The 15,502-nt window shown below is 38.8% G+C and overlaps 1 protein-coding gene across 1 annotated transcript in view; it reads right to left on the reverse strand.

Moving 5' to 3' along the window:
• Positions 1–15,502, reverse strand: part of LOC136866744 (tyrosine-protein phosphatase non-receptor type 13) — a 179,957-nt gene that overhangs the window by 37,591 nt on the left and 126,864 nt on the right. Inside the window, exons 11-12 of the mRNA XM_068226831.1 lie at positions 11,953–12,408; positions 1,805–1,928 (exon numbers count right to left, since the gene is read on the reverse strand). Of these exons, the coding sequence (XP_068082932.1) occupies positions 1,805–1,928; positions 11,953–12,408 (580 nt within the window). The remainder of the gene's footprint in view (positions 1–1,804; positions 1,929–11,952; positions 12,409–15,502) is intronic.

The following is a 15,502-nucleotide window of genomic DNA, read 5'->3' on the forward strand; positions in this document are numbered from 1 at the left end:
ATACGACCCGCACCCTTATTTTGAAAGAACAAAATTTTGAAAAAAAGGTGAAGTCAAAATTACTTACAATCTGTACTAACACACACCAAATGATTATAAAATACAAATAAAAGTAAGCAAACATTTCTAAAATGATATCCAACGAGTTCATTCATCATCATCATCAACATCAGTACCAACTTCAGAACTTTCCTCACCATCACCTTCCCACAAAATGTTGTCATCGCTGCCATCCATAGCATTAGAAATGCTACATTTCCTGAAGCTCTTCCGTATGAGGTCTCCAGGGATACGATTCCATGCCGTCAAAATCCACGAACACAGCAGCTGAACTTTCGGGCACTGAATGCAACCAGTTGGCATCAGTGTGTGATTATCAGCCACCATCCATTCTGTATAGAGCTGTTTCAAGGCTGCTTTAAATGGACGGTTCACGCAGACAACCAGCAGCTGTAGCATAGTCGTCACCTCGCCTGGAATGACTGTTAGGTTGGTTTTCCCGTCCTTGATATGTTTCTTCACCGCGTCTGTTGTGTGGCTGCGGTAACTGTCAAGAACAAGAAAGCTCTTTTGTCCCAATAATGCACCAGGGCAATGTTGCCACACACACTTTACACAGTCTTCCACAAGTGAACTAACTGTCAATCCAGCCAGAGTTCTGAGATCTGACGATGACACCAGCGGGTAGATTTTTAGGAAGCGGCTTTCACTTGAGAACAATGTATGGCGGCAATTTGGTTCCGTCGGCGAGAATACACAACATTACTGTACACCGTTGTTTTTCATTACCACCTGTTCTAATGGTAACACTTTTCACACCCTTAACATTCACAGTCCTGTCCACTGTCATTTCAAAGTAGACTGGCATCTGATCTGCATTGCCAGTTTGAGAAAGCAAATATGCATTTTCCTTCCGCAACCAAATTATGTGACGCTGAAACAAAATAACTTCTCATCGTAGGCACCAGGAAGGTGCTGTGAAATTGAGGTATGCCTTTGTACGCTCAACCCATTACTTTTATAAAAATTACAAACCCATCCTCAGCTTGCCTTAAACCCTTCCGTTGAAAGTTCCTTTGCAATCTCGAATGCCTTTAGCTGACACATTTCGGTTGACACACCATATCCCAATTCCCGCCTTTCTGTCACATATTTATAAAGGTTTTTTCAATTTCTGGAAACTGTACACTTAGTCCACGAAAAGCTCTATGATCACCACTACATGTTAATAGCACATTCTTCTTCTTTCTCCAATCGTGAATACACGACTCGTCAATATTGTATTTCCTACCGGCAGCAGGATTTCCAATAATTTCGGCTTCCCGAACTACCTTCAGTTTCTCATTCACAGTAAAATATCGCAAACGCTTTTGTGGAATTCATGCTGATACTCCAAGAACATGCGCGAGACTGACGCCAAGCAAGGAAGTACCATATACTGAGAGCGGAGAGAGCATTGTTGCCAAGCCACGCCGGCAGCGATGCCCGATTTACGCGCATTCGGAAAGATAAATTTCCCAAAATTTAAAATAAGACCCGCACCCAATTTTGGAAGCGATACTTTCAAAAAACCAGTGCAGGTGGTACTCGAGATTATACAGTATTTTAACTTTCTGACAAGGAACTGGATCCATGCCCTTGCGGGAGAACTGAGCATGTGTTTACTGCTTCAGCTAGGCAGCCCATATATGCCTTAGAAGGAAAGTAACTATTCACCTCTTGGATAGCGTTATTTAGAAAGGAGAAATTAATTAATTTTGTTTGTTTCAATAAATGAAAATTGTAGTTGAATTAAATATTGTACCTGACACTCCGTAGAATTCGTTCTTCTTCAAAGGAGATCTTTCCAATTTTTTCCATAAGGGATTCACTTAGGGATTCTTGAAGATCTACTTGAAATGTTTCATCAATAGACTTTATACTGGAGTCTGAAACAGGAAGATTGATCACAATCATTCTCCAAAATTTAATAGGAAAGTAATCTAAAATGCACCGCACTCCAGCAATAGAATCAAGAAACTAGGTAAAGGTATGGAATATTAACAGGGCACAAACAAATAAATAGATAGATAAATTATCAAACTGGATATTTCACTTTATTCACTTACTGATTCAAATATAATAGAGCTAGCTAGATGTGTGAGTACACATTGCCTAAAGCTTCACAATCATTCAGATATATCCTACTGAAGCCAAATATTTCCTTTATTGTTAAAATTCAATTTCTATAAAATACAAAGTCATGTCTTAAAGAAGGAAAACTTCATCCAGCTCTTTACCAGATGGTAGTGTCCTGATAATGGATGCGACATTCCCATGCATTAGAGCTATCCTGACGCGCTTAATAAGAAAAGCAGTTGATCGTGTAATGCCGAAAATCCAAACAATCCATTGGCCAACCTCTTTGATAAAATTGAGGCCATTGTTACCCCAGGCACCATTCAATTCAATGGCCACTGGCACGAAGAAGAATTGTCCAACAAATCGCTATATTTTCTTCTTCTAGCATTTTCCCTATTCGTGGCTGCACCTCCAGCACTCATTGATGAAAGGGGAAGATCGGACTGGGCGAATGTGTCAGCACAGGTAAAATCCCACTGGAGAGATCTACCCTTTTTTCCATGGCACAAGTGTCATTTCATCTGGCCTTTTACTGTCTGAACAGCAGCGGGCAGTCGGTTCTCGTATAGAAGGAACTTCTGCTGAAATCAGGGCCCACAAGATGACATCCTTTATAGAGGAGTGGCAGATGTGTCTGCCTTTACTTTTCGCACAAGAAAGGCCATGGAGGACACGTTGATCAACGTAGGCACCACAAGTTGAGCATCGGTGAGGCTCGCAGATGGCTGCTCCCAAATGTAAAGCCACAGCGATACGGAAACTCTCAGTGGAAAGATGAAGACCAAGAGAAAGCGAAGGTAAGGCTTTTTTTTGCTATTTGCTTTACGTCGCACCGACACAGATAGGTCTTATGGTGACGATAGGACAGGGAAGGACTAGGAGTGGGAAGGAACCGGCCGTGGCCTTAATTAAGGTACAGCCCCAGCATTTGCCTGGTGTGAAAATGGGAAACCGCGGAAAACCATCTTCAGGGCTGCCGACAGTGGGGTTCGAACCTGCTATCTCCCGAATACTGGATACTGGCCGCACTTAAGCGACTGCAGCTATCGAGCTCGGTGAAAGTAATGCTTGAAGCCACGCACCAGATTCAGGATAAGAAGCAGTGAGAACCTGGGCTTTGTCTTGAAGACTACTAGTTGGCTGCTGCAGAAGCGAGTGGAGATTACTGATAAGAGGATCATCCCAAACAGCTTGAATACTTCTTTTGCCAATATCAGGGGGAGCTAGCCTGACTAAGCTTGACCACCGAGATGTACTCTCTTGTACACCAGCATTAGGGTCGAGGCATCCACCAGGTTGAAGGAGAGCCTCGACAAGATGAAGAGAACCGTGGAAAGACATTAAAAAATAAAGGAATTGCCAAATCCACAGCACGATGAATACTGAGGCCACCAGAATAAACAGAAAGAGAAGCCTGTAACCAGGCATTGCCATTCAGGGAGTAATTGAGGATTGTTTTCAAGGCCAGCTTTGAACACAAAACCGAATTCCGCCAAGACTGAGAACAACGCAGGAAGTACATAAAAAACTTTAGCGCAGCTGGGTCAAAATTTAACAGTTCCATTTTCTTTATCATAGTCTGAATTTCTATAGTGCCAAAGGCACTACTGAGTCATGAAGGATAAATATAGTGAGCAGTCATTTGTCCATAGTGTTTCTAATGTCTTCAGTAACCTTCAAAATGCAGTTGCAGTACTGTGACCCTTCTTAATTCCAGATTGCATAGGGTCCAAAAAAGTATTTTTATTTAGGTATTCCAGAACTTGCTCATATACATAGGTTTGAGTACATTAGTTATACTCAGTAATGGACGGTGATAGGAAAAGTACAAAATGTACTGTTGGGTTAAGTTGTTAACGCGGCGACTGAAGAGAACATCAGTGCATGTACAACTTCTCTCAGTGAAAGTGGCTGAGTCATTGCTTAATTTGAAAGTGAACATATCATGTATGATGGAAAGGAACTCTTTACCAGGTGCTGACATCAGATCAATGTTCAAATCACTAATAAGTACGGTAGATAGTAATTGGTACTCATTTTCATGAACAACTTCAAAAATATTAGCAACTTCAGGGCTGTATGCCATGAGGTTCAACTCGAAGAAATGCCTCAACTAACATGCTGTGGTCCTTGGTGAAATGTATGCTGTGACAAGGAGCACTCGTTTATCATTGATTTGAGTCTAGACGGCACAAATATCTCTGACGTGATCATGTGCAGTAGCGATTCATTTCACTTGTGCAAAACGAAGATGAAATTTGAGTGGTATGCACTTGGCAGATTGTAACACAGATGAACATTCTTCCTTTTCAAAGATCACAATGCTACCAGCTTTGATTGTGTTTCTCTGAAACTGAGAGACAATATGATAGCCAGCCACCTTGCATTGCTGGTTACTATTGACCACGTTTCACTCAAAGCCACGATCTTACAAGTAGGCAACATGAAGTTGGTAGCGAGATCTTCCAAGTGAGCATGTAGGGACTGAACATTAAATGTACATAACTAGAGCATGGTAGGATGTGACTGTGCTTGGGTTAAAATATTACTGATCGTTTCAAGTTTGTAACATTGTAGGCAAGTAAACATGGTACGTAAATCTCTATTTTCCTGGCCGTGACAAACCACATCAGCAGCCAGGCAGTGTATAGTCGGGCTGCTCACTCGAGTCAAATGAATGCCTCCCCCCCCCCACCATGTCCTCACTCCTTTACTGCACCACAGCTCGCGCATTCCTCGTATCTTCCCAATTAGAAACATCAAAGCAGATCAAGAGGTGCACATTGATTAGTCATCTGTTGAGACAACGTTCTTACAATGACAGGTAAAATCTGATGTTCTTAAAGTTATTTTTATGAATGATAACTGTATACAGTATTTTCTTTAAGCTTGTATGGTAATAACTGATTTTTTTAACACCTAGTTACAACAAAACGCCCACTACGGAAGTCAATCAACCCATGGAATGTAGTAGTGTGCATTCAGAATTGTTTTGCAGAGTGTGACAAAAAGACACCCAAATTTCTGAAGATGAAAGAAATTTGGGATTGGAATTATATCATAAGTAGAGCAATCTATATACATATATATATTTACTTTCAAGAGAAAAACAAGCGTTCACAGGAATTGTGTCCTTGTCTCCATTTTACAGGTCTAATTGCCAACAGGGTTTTGGATACCAATGTGACATTCGAACTGGATGGTACATTGGATAAGTCAGATGATGACTTCGTTTCGAGGAAGACAATATTGAAACATCGATATTTGAACCCATCTCCGAAAATGATGCTCCTAACCTTGCATCCACAACAACGGCTGAACAAGGCCTAATCCCAATACCTTATAAGAAGAAGGTCGTCGAATATTGCCAAAATAAAGGTAGGAAACAGAGGAGCTTCGCATCAGTGAAACACAGGTTTCATAAATTAAAGTGCCGGGAGAGCTTTACAAGTGGGAGCAACAACTGGAAAACGGTGGCACAATGGGAGAAAAAAATTAATTTGTTACGAAGAAGACTTATAAGTTCAAAGAAAGTAGACAACGAAACAAAATTGTTCATGATATTAATATTAAAAAATGGGCTTTAAAGTACACTGATCTTATTAGCTACGACATGTTTTGAGCATCCCAATCCTCGGTAGTGTGTTTTAAAAAGAAATTTAAAATTGGATCAAGAAAGATTTGCAAATTTGCGTCTTAAAAATACCAATTTGAACAAAAAGATACTAATTGTAACGCGACACTGTTTGTAGAAGAAGTGTTGCAATCAAGAATCAAGAATCTTTATTTGCCATTGATGATATACAATGAAATGAAGTCACGGCCCAGAGTGCGTGTTTAATACTGATCAGTCTGGTTTTCATGAAGAGTTCCATTATATAATCCATTAGCTTCATAGTCCGTATTGATAGTTCAAGCACACAAGTGTGAAGGATGAGTTCTCCACCTAATCAATACTTTATTTTACAGTGTCAATATTATTTACATAAAAAGACAGTACCGGTTTTGTCCTGTAAATAGGTCATCTTCAGCTGTTGAAGAACCTGCTTAATAGTTACTGCACAGAATAAATACTACTAAAATTAAAATTAAACAAGAATGCCATTAAAATGAACATGAATGCCACTATTCTAAAAAATACTTAAAGTTAAGATATATACATGTGGTACAGTTTTGGGGGTTAAAGGGCTTTTACCCTGGCCCCATGATTTCTACATATTTCAAAAATTATATTTGCTGAGGTTGAAATTGGGACACTATGTAAAATAAAGTATTGATTAGGTGGAGAACTCATCCTTCATACTTGTGAGTTCCATTCTGGCAAGACCCATAATGAACGAGGAGAAAAACTCGTATTAGCGGAAGCACAATCTATGAATTTGCTAACTCATAGCTACACATTATAACCAATAATTTTGGCAGATGGACAACAACTGCCGAAGTTGCAAGTGGTATAGAAAGAAAAGCATTGGCAAATTTGGTCCTAATATACAGAGAAACCTATATACTGCACCAAATTTGTACACTTTGCGTTCAAAGTCTTGAAAACTGACCAAAGAACTTGTGCAGAAATGGCTACGGGATGTTTATTGTGAGCTAGTACCAGAGTACAGTGTTTTAGTTCTGGATTCACGGATCGGAGAGAAAGAAGAAAATATTTTAAATGCTAAATTTGGAAGTGAGAAAATCATTAATGTTCAAACGATTCCAAAAGGAGCCAATGAACTTATCCAGCCATTACATGTTTTGGGCTTCTGCATTTGAAAGCAATTTATTCATCTTTTGTACAATTTAATATTGTTAAACTCATTAGACATCAACATACATTTAAGGAACAACCTTTTAAAAGTGAAATCTTTGACGCACAACCAGTTCTCCTCTGCATTTTCGTAGCATATGGCAGTACAGTTGGTACAAATATGGCTATGTTAACAAGAAACCTTCTAATAGTCAATGTGATACTTGTGAAAACGATAGTGCTGTAAGGCATGCATGGTGCACACAGTATCTGTGCCTTGTCCACTTTCTTGTAAACAATCACTATTGCACTAATTACAACAAGTAAAAAGAATTCAGGCGTGAATTTTTTCAAGCCTTATTGGCATCGTTGTATAAACATCATCCTTGCAGACGATCGTTTCACGTGCTGTTTTCATATTTTTGTTTTTCACATCTGATTGGGAAGTTACGGGGAACATGCTAACTATTGTTATTTATGAGTATCGTTATTTATGAGTTTCGTGTCTGTATTGACTGATTACACGTATTTGGATAAGAAAGAAATTCCACCTGTCAATGCTGTTTATTGTAAATGTAGACTTACATCAGTACCGGTTTCAACTCTATTTGGTCATCATCAGCTGATAAATCATAATATTACATCTATTAGGCACTGGTTTGTGTTACTTATCTAAAAAGATGTCGTCATCCATTAGCACACCCGGGTGTCTAATGAGGATATGAGTTGGATGTTATCGCCATTTCGTTCATGGTGACGTGAGAATAAAATTGTTTTTGAGATTAAAATATGGTAGTAAAAAACTTAACCTAAGCTTAAAACTAATTGTATGTGCACATTAAACACATTAAGAACACTGAAAATATGTATATAAAACACTTGGTAAATTTAAAATTTCATGTCTGAAGAAGGAATACTCAACCGTTCTGCAGGTAGAAAGAAATGCAGCTTCTTCTTGTACTGTCATGTACAAAAAACCGTAACAGCAATTGGTACAGTCCCGATATTTAATGTAGGCACGTCCACGGAATACCCAAACTTTATTTTGTGCATGTACCGTATGTCTTTATGACAATGTCAGAAATTAATGGTAGTTATGTGTGGGGATGCTTTCCCCCTGCAATTTCAAATGTTAGAAATGGGGTGCGAGATATACACAGTGGCGAGTTAAATGAGAGTAAATACAGTATATATGTTCCGTTCAAATTTTGCGGCTTTACTAGCTGAGGAGGAACAAAAATGTGCATGTGATATACCTATACAAACCTCAAGAATATTCAATGCCCAAATTATTCTTCTTGAATTCTTCCTTCAACAGCTAAGTGCATTAATTGATGCATTTTATGCATTATCCAAAACTTTTACAACAATTTTGACTTTTTCACATTTATTGGGTCAAACCACTGTGTTTCCATCACTTTTTTACAATTTCTATGAACTGTAAGAAACATTGTGCAATTCGCAATTTGGCCGATGATGACCTTAAAAAATAGGTCAAGAAAACTAGTTCCAATAAATGTTTCTTCTGTAATGTAACCCACATTACATGATTTTGTATTGAAAAGGTGGAAATATTTTACTCTTAATTTTCAATTGTAATCACAGTTCAATACGGACCATTCAAAATGAAATTCATATCCCTTAATGATGCACGTATTGGTAAATTAATTCATACAAAGTGTTGAGTGCACATTCTGGCGAACACCGAGTTACAGCCCGAGTGGGTTCCGATTCGTCCTCGCACCAAATCCATTCAATTGAAAAGTAAAATAATTACAGTAGACTCTCGACTATCCAGCTTAATGTGGTGGAAGGTTAAACCAGATAACAGAAAGCCGGATAGGCTGGAGTTGTCTAAATACTACACAAGAAAACTTAACTGAGAATCAAGAATGAAAAGTGAAGACAGAATACTGGTACTTGTCGACAATACAACAGATGGACGACACCTAATACCATGATTACTTGACTTGAGTACAGTCATGGAGAAATGTGGGAGTTATACAGCTGAGTTTAAACTCAAAGCGGTAACATATGCTGAAGAACACGGTAACAGAGCTGCCGGCCAAGAATCAGTGTGACTGAGTTTAATGTTCGCTACTGGCATAAACAGAAAGCTGCACTAGAAACCACCAACCAAACACGTAAGGTATTCAGAGGGCCGAAAACTGGTAAGTTCCCTGAGTTGGAAGACAAGTTGTTTCATTATGTTACAGAGTTGCGTAATGATGGCTTTAGTATCTCGTACGAGATGCTACATTTTTTAACTAGCGATTAGAGCAATCAGCTGTTCAGATATGAAAGTGAGCCGGGGTTTAATCCATAGATTCATGACACGAAAGGGATTGTGTCTGCGAAGGCGAATATCTCTCTGCCAGAGAATGCCAAACAACTTCAGTGGCAAAATAATAGATTTTTATTGCCATATGACAGCAATACAGAAGAAAAACAGTTACCTCTTATCTCAAATTGGCAATGCAGATCAAACCCTCACTTACCATACAACACCACCACCAACAAGAAGGGAGAATCTAGCATGCTTGAATGTACAACTGGATGTGAAAAACAGCGATGCACTGTCATGCTAGCAATAACCGCAGACGGAAGAAAGTTGCTACCGTACATTATTTTCGAAAGAAAAACAGTGCCTAAAGCAAAGTTTCCCAAAGGCATTCATGTAGGGGTTCGAGAGAAAGGATGGATGGATACAGCTCTTCTCCAGGACTGGGTCTGTACGGTGTGGGGAGCATGGCCAGGGGCACTGCTTTGACTCCCAGCAATGCTAGTGTGGGACAGTTTCCTCGGACACTTGGTGGAAGACATGAAGAAACGTCTTAAGGAAATGAAAACTGATCTCGTAATTCCTGGTGAACTCACACATTGTCTACATCCCTTAGATGTTTCCGTCAGCAAGCCCTTTAAGGACAATATACGTAAATTTTATACCAAACGGATGGCAGGAGAGGAGCACGAGCTGATGTAGAGCAGGAAAAATAAAGAGGCCGTCAGTTGAACTCGTGTGATTGGGTTATGCGGGCTATGGTTTCTTGAAGATGGGCATTGCAAATGTGTTGGACTGAAGTCAGGATGATGTAGTATGGGATGGTGACCAGAATGATGCACGCGAGAATAGCTCAGAGACTGAAGGCAGCAGCAATTAACTGTAATTTAATTGTGAAGAAGTGTGTACAATGTAATCCCGCCCCAATATATGGCATTTAAGTGTTTGATCAGTGTTGACAATAACTCCATAGGAATGATTTTTCAAACACCCTTGCGTCTCTGATTATCATAATTATTCAATGCCAGGTTACTTTTACTTTGGTTGTTGAGGATAAAAATTATTATTATTATTATTATTATTAAGTGTAGGGATGTGGTGACCCCATGCCAGTTGTCTTGTTTCAATAGCCTAATGCAATTTTTCTTTTTTTTTGGTGGGGGAATACGATCTTTTGCACACAAATCCTCGCATATATCATGCACAAAAAATATTTTGTCAAAAAAGCACGAGTTATATGCGAGCAAATACAATATGTTTCTGCCCTGAGAGAAAAAAAGTAGAGCATTTATATATGTTTACGTCTGCAAAGAGTTAAAACGTTAAATTTTTAACACTGTGTTAATGAACAACTGGTAAGTAACTAACTCCATGAAACCACGCCTGAATGTAAATGATGGCGAAACTTACTTATGGCAGTTTCCGGTGTTATTTAACAGAACTTTTTCCTATTGCATCGATAAAAGATGTTGTCTACTTTACCGGCCATGTTAACCATACCGATTCTAAGCCGAGGGGCATCTTTTGAACCAAGAAAATTGTTTTTAAAAGGTTGATTTACAATTGGGCAAATACGGTATCTATTAAAATGATGGGAAATTGGGTACATGTCAGCACCTCCTCCAGGAAAGCAACTGTTTTCAGATCAAGTTGATTCAAGAAGATGAAGGCATTACAGATGTTAAGGAATACAATCACTGATCATTCAGATCGTTCACAAATTTATGAACGATCATTTCAAGATGAAAATCATGATAGAAACCATGCAAAGTAAATAATCCTACATGTATGAGGAGCATACCATATCTGTTTATTTCCAGTGCAGCACTTTGGTTATGATAACCATGCGCAATGGCTTCCTTCATCTACTGACAAGCCATATGCAATGTTGAAGACATTCATATACAGTGGCCATATTGTAATATTTTATATCTATCCTTTGGTCCTGTTTTCTGATACAGGGTGGCAGATAAGGTGAGATGAAATTAATGTCATGTTTTTACAGCTGGATGCCATTTCTGGTGCTAACCTCAGATCAGTAGCTAATGAAGATGAATTGAATGATGGCAAACAAAACTGGGTAAGGAGATGGAAGGAACCAGCAGCGGACTATGAATAGGAACTGTCCTGTCATTTGCCTGGAAGTAAAAATGGAAAACCACAGAAAACCATTCTCAGGACAGCCGATGGTGTGGTTCAAACCCACTCGTCTCCCGAATGTAGAGCTTGACTCCATAGCCATAGCACGTTAACACATGTGGCCACTCTGCTTGGTGAGTGGCAATCTCTTAGTGAATTTTTAAAATGTTCAAGACAGTAGATCAACTGTGAGATACAGTTTGCAATCCATTTCTAGAATGGGAAAAATATTAAACAAGCTGAAATTCATTGCCACGTGTGCGAGGTGTATGCCAAAAGTGCAATGATGGACGGATTGGTCAGGAAATGGGTTCAAATGTTCAGTGAAGACATCCCATGGAACGGCCAAGCATTTGTCGTCACAGATGAATTTGTGCATCAAGTTGAAGCAAAAGTTTGTGAGGACAGATGCTACACAATTTCGTCACTCTTTCTGTTTTGGGTGGCTTTCATCATAGGTAGTGGTATCGTTCTATGACATAGGCATATAAAACTTGGTGCCCTGTTATGACAAGTGCCTTAATAGTGGTGATGACTATGTCAAAAAGTAGCTAAGGCTGTGTAGAATCCAAAGTGAAATGTTTTCAAAATACGTGTTTCTTTGACAAAAGTGTTGGTACTAAAAAAAAAAAAAACACCTCATATCACAGACTTCACTAAGTTAAGCACTTACTGAGAACATACGCTTCTGACGGAGTATCAGACAGTGATGGAAGTGAAGGAAGCGATTCCATATCATCATGACTCTGTGTCCGGATAGCACTTTCAGGGGTGAAGAATTCTTTATGCGCTGTACAGAAGAATGCTTTGGTTCCCATTTTCACTTGTAGACGGCGTGGATGACTGGAGGTTTTTCCTGCACTTTTTGGAGTCCATCGCATATGTTCAGGTTTTTCGTTTTCCTTATTCTGATACTCCTCGATGTCAATAACTTTTACGGGCCTAGTAGCATCTGAACATGAACGGATCAAACTGCTGCTAGGTTTGGGCAAGCTAATTACATCATCCTCTTTGGACTGAGAGGCACTAGCGGTTGTCCTGCTGATGGTATGATATCGAGATGAAGTACGCTCTGTGCAGACAGTAGTATCCAAATCAGCCTTTTCTTCATTTACAGGAACTCCAAACTCTAAAAGGAAAGAAAACCAATCAGAACAAATAACATCAAAGCAGACTGTATTATAAAACACTATTGCAAATATTGTACAGTGCATGGAGTGAATTCAATGACTGAATTACATGATGTATGATGAAAGGGATAAACAATGCCCACATAAATGTCTACTTATATTTCCTCCTCTACGTCATACAGAACTTACATTCATAATGTTTAGGGTAATAATTAGACCATACCATTAAATACTTATTTGACAACAAATCTATCCAATGGGACAAAGAAATGATGGAGGAATTTGGGTGGTAGAATTCTGCACCTATCATAATTTAGTCTTTGCTAATATTTGATTCTAAAACCACACATGACAGTGACTGTGTACGTGGACACGACCTGGAGACACTGGAAGGTATCAAAAAGACCCCATTATGATCAGGTAATGGATTGCAAGACCTTCCCAGGATAAGATGTGGACTCTGACCATGGTGGTCAAGAAATTACATCTGAAACTGAAACATTTGAAGAAAGGAAGGAATGCAAGGAGGTGGGATCTAGACAATTTGAAGGAAAAGAAAGTGAAAGAATGTTTCAGGGAACATTTTCTACAAGGACTAAATAGCAATAATGATGTGTGGCCTCCGGAGAGGTTTGGTGCAGGTCTCTTGAGTTGATGCTGTCTAATGCTGAAGTTGGCACACATACCTAGTGCCTGATCCACTGGAATTAACCAATGAATGTTAAAATCCCTGACCTGACCAGGAATCAAACTCTGGATCCCTGAGCCAAAGGCCAGCTCACTAACCATTTAATCACGGAGCCAGACAATTACTAAATGAAAAGGGTGAAAGAAACACAATGGATGAAGAGTGGACAGTCCTAAAGAATGACATCAGAAGGCACGCTGAAGAAAAGTTAGGAAGAGAGGTAAGGAGAAGTAAGGATCAATGGATAACTCAGGAGCTATTAGACCTGACTGACAAAAGTGAAAGTACCACAATGCAAAAAAAAATTAGGAGAGCAAAAAGTAATACAGGTGACTGAAGAATGAAGTACGTAGAAGCTAAGGAAAAATGGCTGAAAGAGAAGTGCAAAGACAGTGAAGGTTGCATGGTTGTAGGAGAGGAAATCAGGGTAAATGCTGCATATAGGAAAATTAAGAAAATCTTTGGAGAAGTACAGTATGTATGAATACTATGAGCTGAGATGGAAAACAACTTCTACAACAAGAAGACATGGTAGGAACATATCATCAATTATCAAGGGAAAGAGACGATGATATGGTTCTGGAACAAGAAGAGGCTATTGATGCTGATGAAATGGGGGACCCAATTTTGAAATCAAAATCCAACAGAGCTTTGAGAGACCTAAATAGAAAAAAAGGTACCTGGAATAGATGACACATCCTAAGAATTTTCAACAGCCTTAGGAGAAAACAGCATGGCAAGTTATTCCATTTATTATGTAAGATGTATGATACAGGAGAATATTTCTGAAAATGCTGTTATACCTATTCCCAAGAAAGCAGGTGCTGGGAAAATTGGGTTATTATTAGAGTATCTTATTTCTATCTGGTAACTAATACAATCAAAAGGATCTGAATATAATTTCATTTTTAGTCCATGGATCTATTTCAACGAATGGTATTTTAAGTATGCATTCCAAACACTGTCTTATATTTCTTATAAAAACTACAGTAGAAGTCCGTTATAGCGAGAATGCATAACGGTGAAAAATTTACTCGCTATAACGGATTGTCGTTATATCCAATTTTTCGTAAAAGTCAGGGAAAAGCCCATACACATTAAAATTGGTATGAAATGGATACCAATTTCTTCAAAATTTGCTAGCTCGTTTGTTAGTTTTTGAAATATGATACTATGTGAAAGTGTATGTTTAATTTCATTCTGAAAAAATTATGGTATCACTCCAGAGGCCTCTGTGGTAAACATTCAAGTTTTCTTCTTCGAACAGCATATACGTATCATGAAAACGCACGTAGAGAAATGATAAACTCCTCATTACAAAATTATTTAGATGCTAGAAAATATAACCTATCCTCTGAATCAGTGATGTACTCTGCCATATCTTGAAGTGTATCACATTCTTACTTAACTGCAGTATTTAGCATTAAAATTAAGTGATCGTTTACTTCAGCTTTTATTTTTAAGATTTAACAATTGCTATCGGACACGTTATTTCTTCTTTTTCTGTCTGTGGAGAGGAGCCGTAGTGGCGCGCCATGTTCGTGCCGGTGTGCGCTGCATTCTAGCGTGTTGTCAAAAGTTGTGTTGTATGAAGTGGAAGTTATCTGTAATCGAGATGCCTTGTCCCAGCTACGACGCTCTGACTCTGTAGTAATACATTCTAATCTCTCCACTGCGGTTTATACCATAAGCAACTCCATTTTATTTCACCAGGCCAGCAGCACAAAAACAATAACTTCGTCCTGATGTCCTTCATGTTTTCATTTACGGAATAATATCAATTTAAAGTCTCACTAGCATCCCACACTGATGTTTTCACATAAAATTCAAAGCTACATGAAGTTAAATAAACTAAAAAGCGAAAGATTCTAACCCGCAACATATTCCCAATAATACAATTATCAACAAATAACTGCCGTCATTGTTGCCATTCAAATTGCACCGTGTACTCAGTGACACCCAATGAGTCTCCGTCCACGCCGACCAAATTCACCGCACTGAACCCGGGACTTCAACCAGACAACTTTCAGTTTGACTACGTCTACAGAACCTCATTTGATATACTAAAATTAAAAAATAAAACTATGGAATATTTTTCCCTGCCCCCTGTGATTATAAACTAAGGTTGGACTCTCTGCATATTACTGATGTGTTAATGCTGCAATCGTCATCCAACGACTAAAACAACGGGACGCACTTGATGCTAGACATCTTTACACCCTCTCTCACCAAGCTGCTCTCTTGTAATATATATATAAGCTGTGATTTCTCAACTGTTCAATTGGATATTGTAAATTGACTGTATAGTTACCCTGTCAGCCTGTAATTGTTCAACCAACGGCAGTAATTAATGTTACGAACATTGACGCCAGATACTCTATACCCTTTCTTAATGTAAATATTTG

Source organism: Anabrus simplex, chromosome 3, assembly GCF_040414725.1.
Source record: "Anabrus simplex isolate iqAnaSimp1 chromosome 3, ASM4041472v1, whole genome shotgun sequence".
Taxonomy (NCBI): domain Eukaryota; kingdom Metazoa; phylum Arthropoda; class Insecta; order Orthoptera; family Tettigoniidae; genus Anabrus; species Anabrus simplex.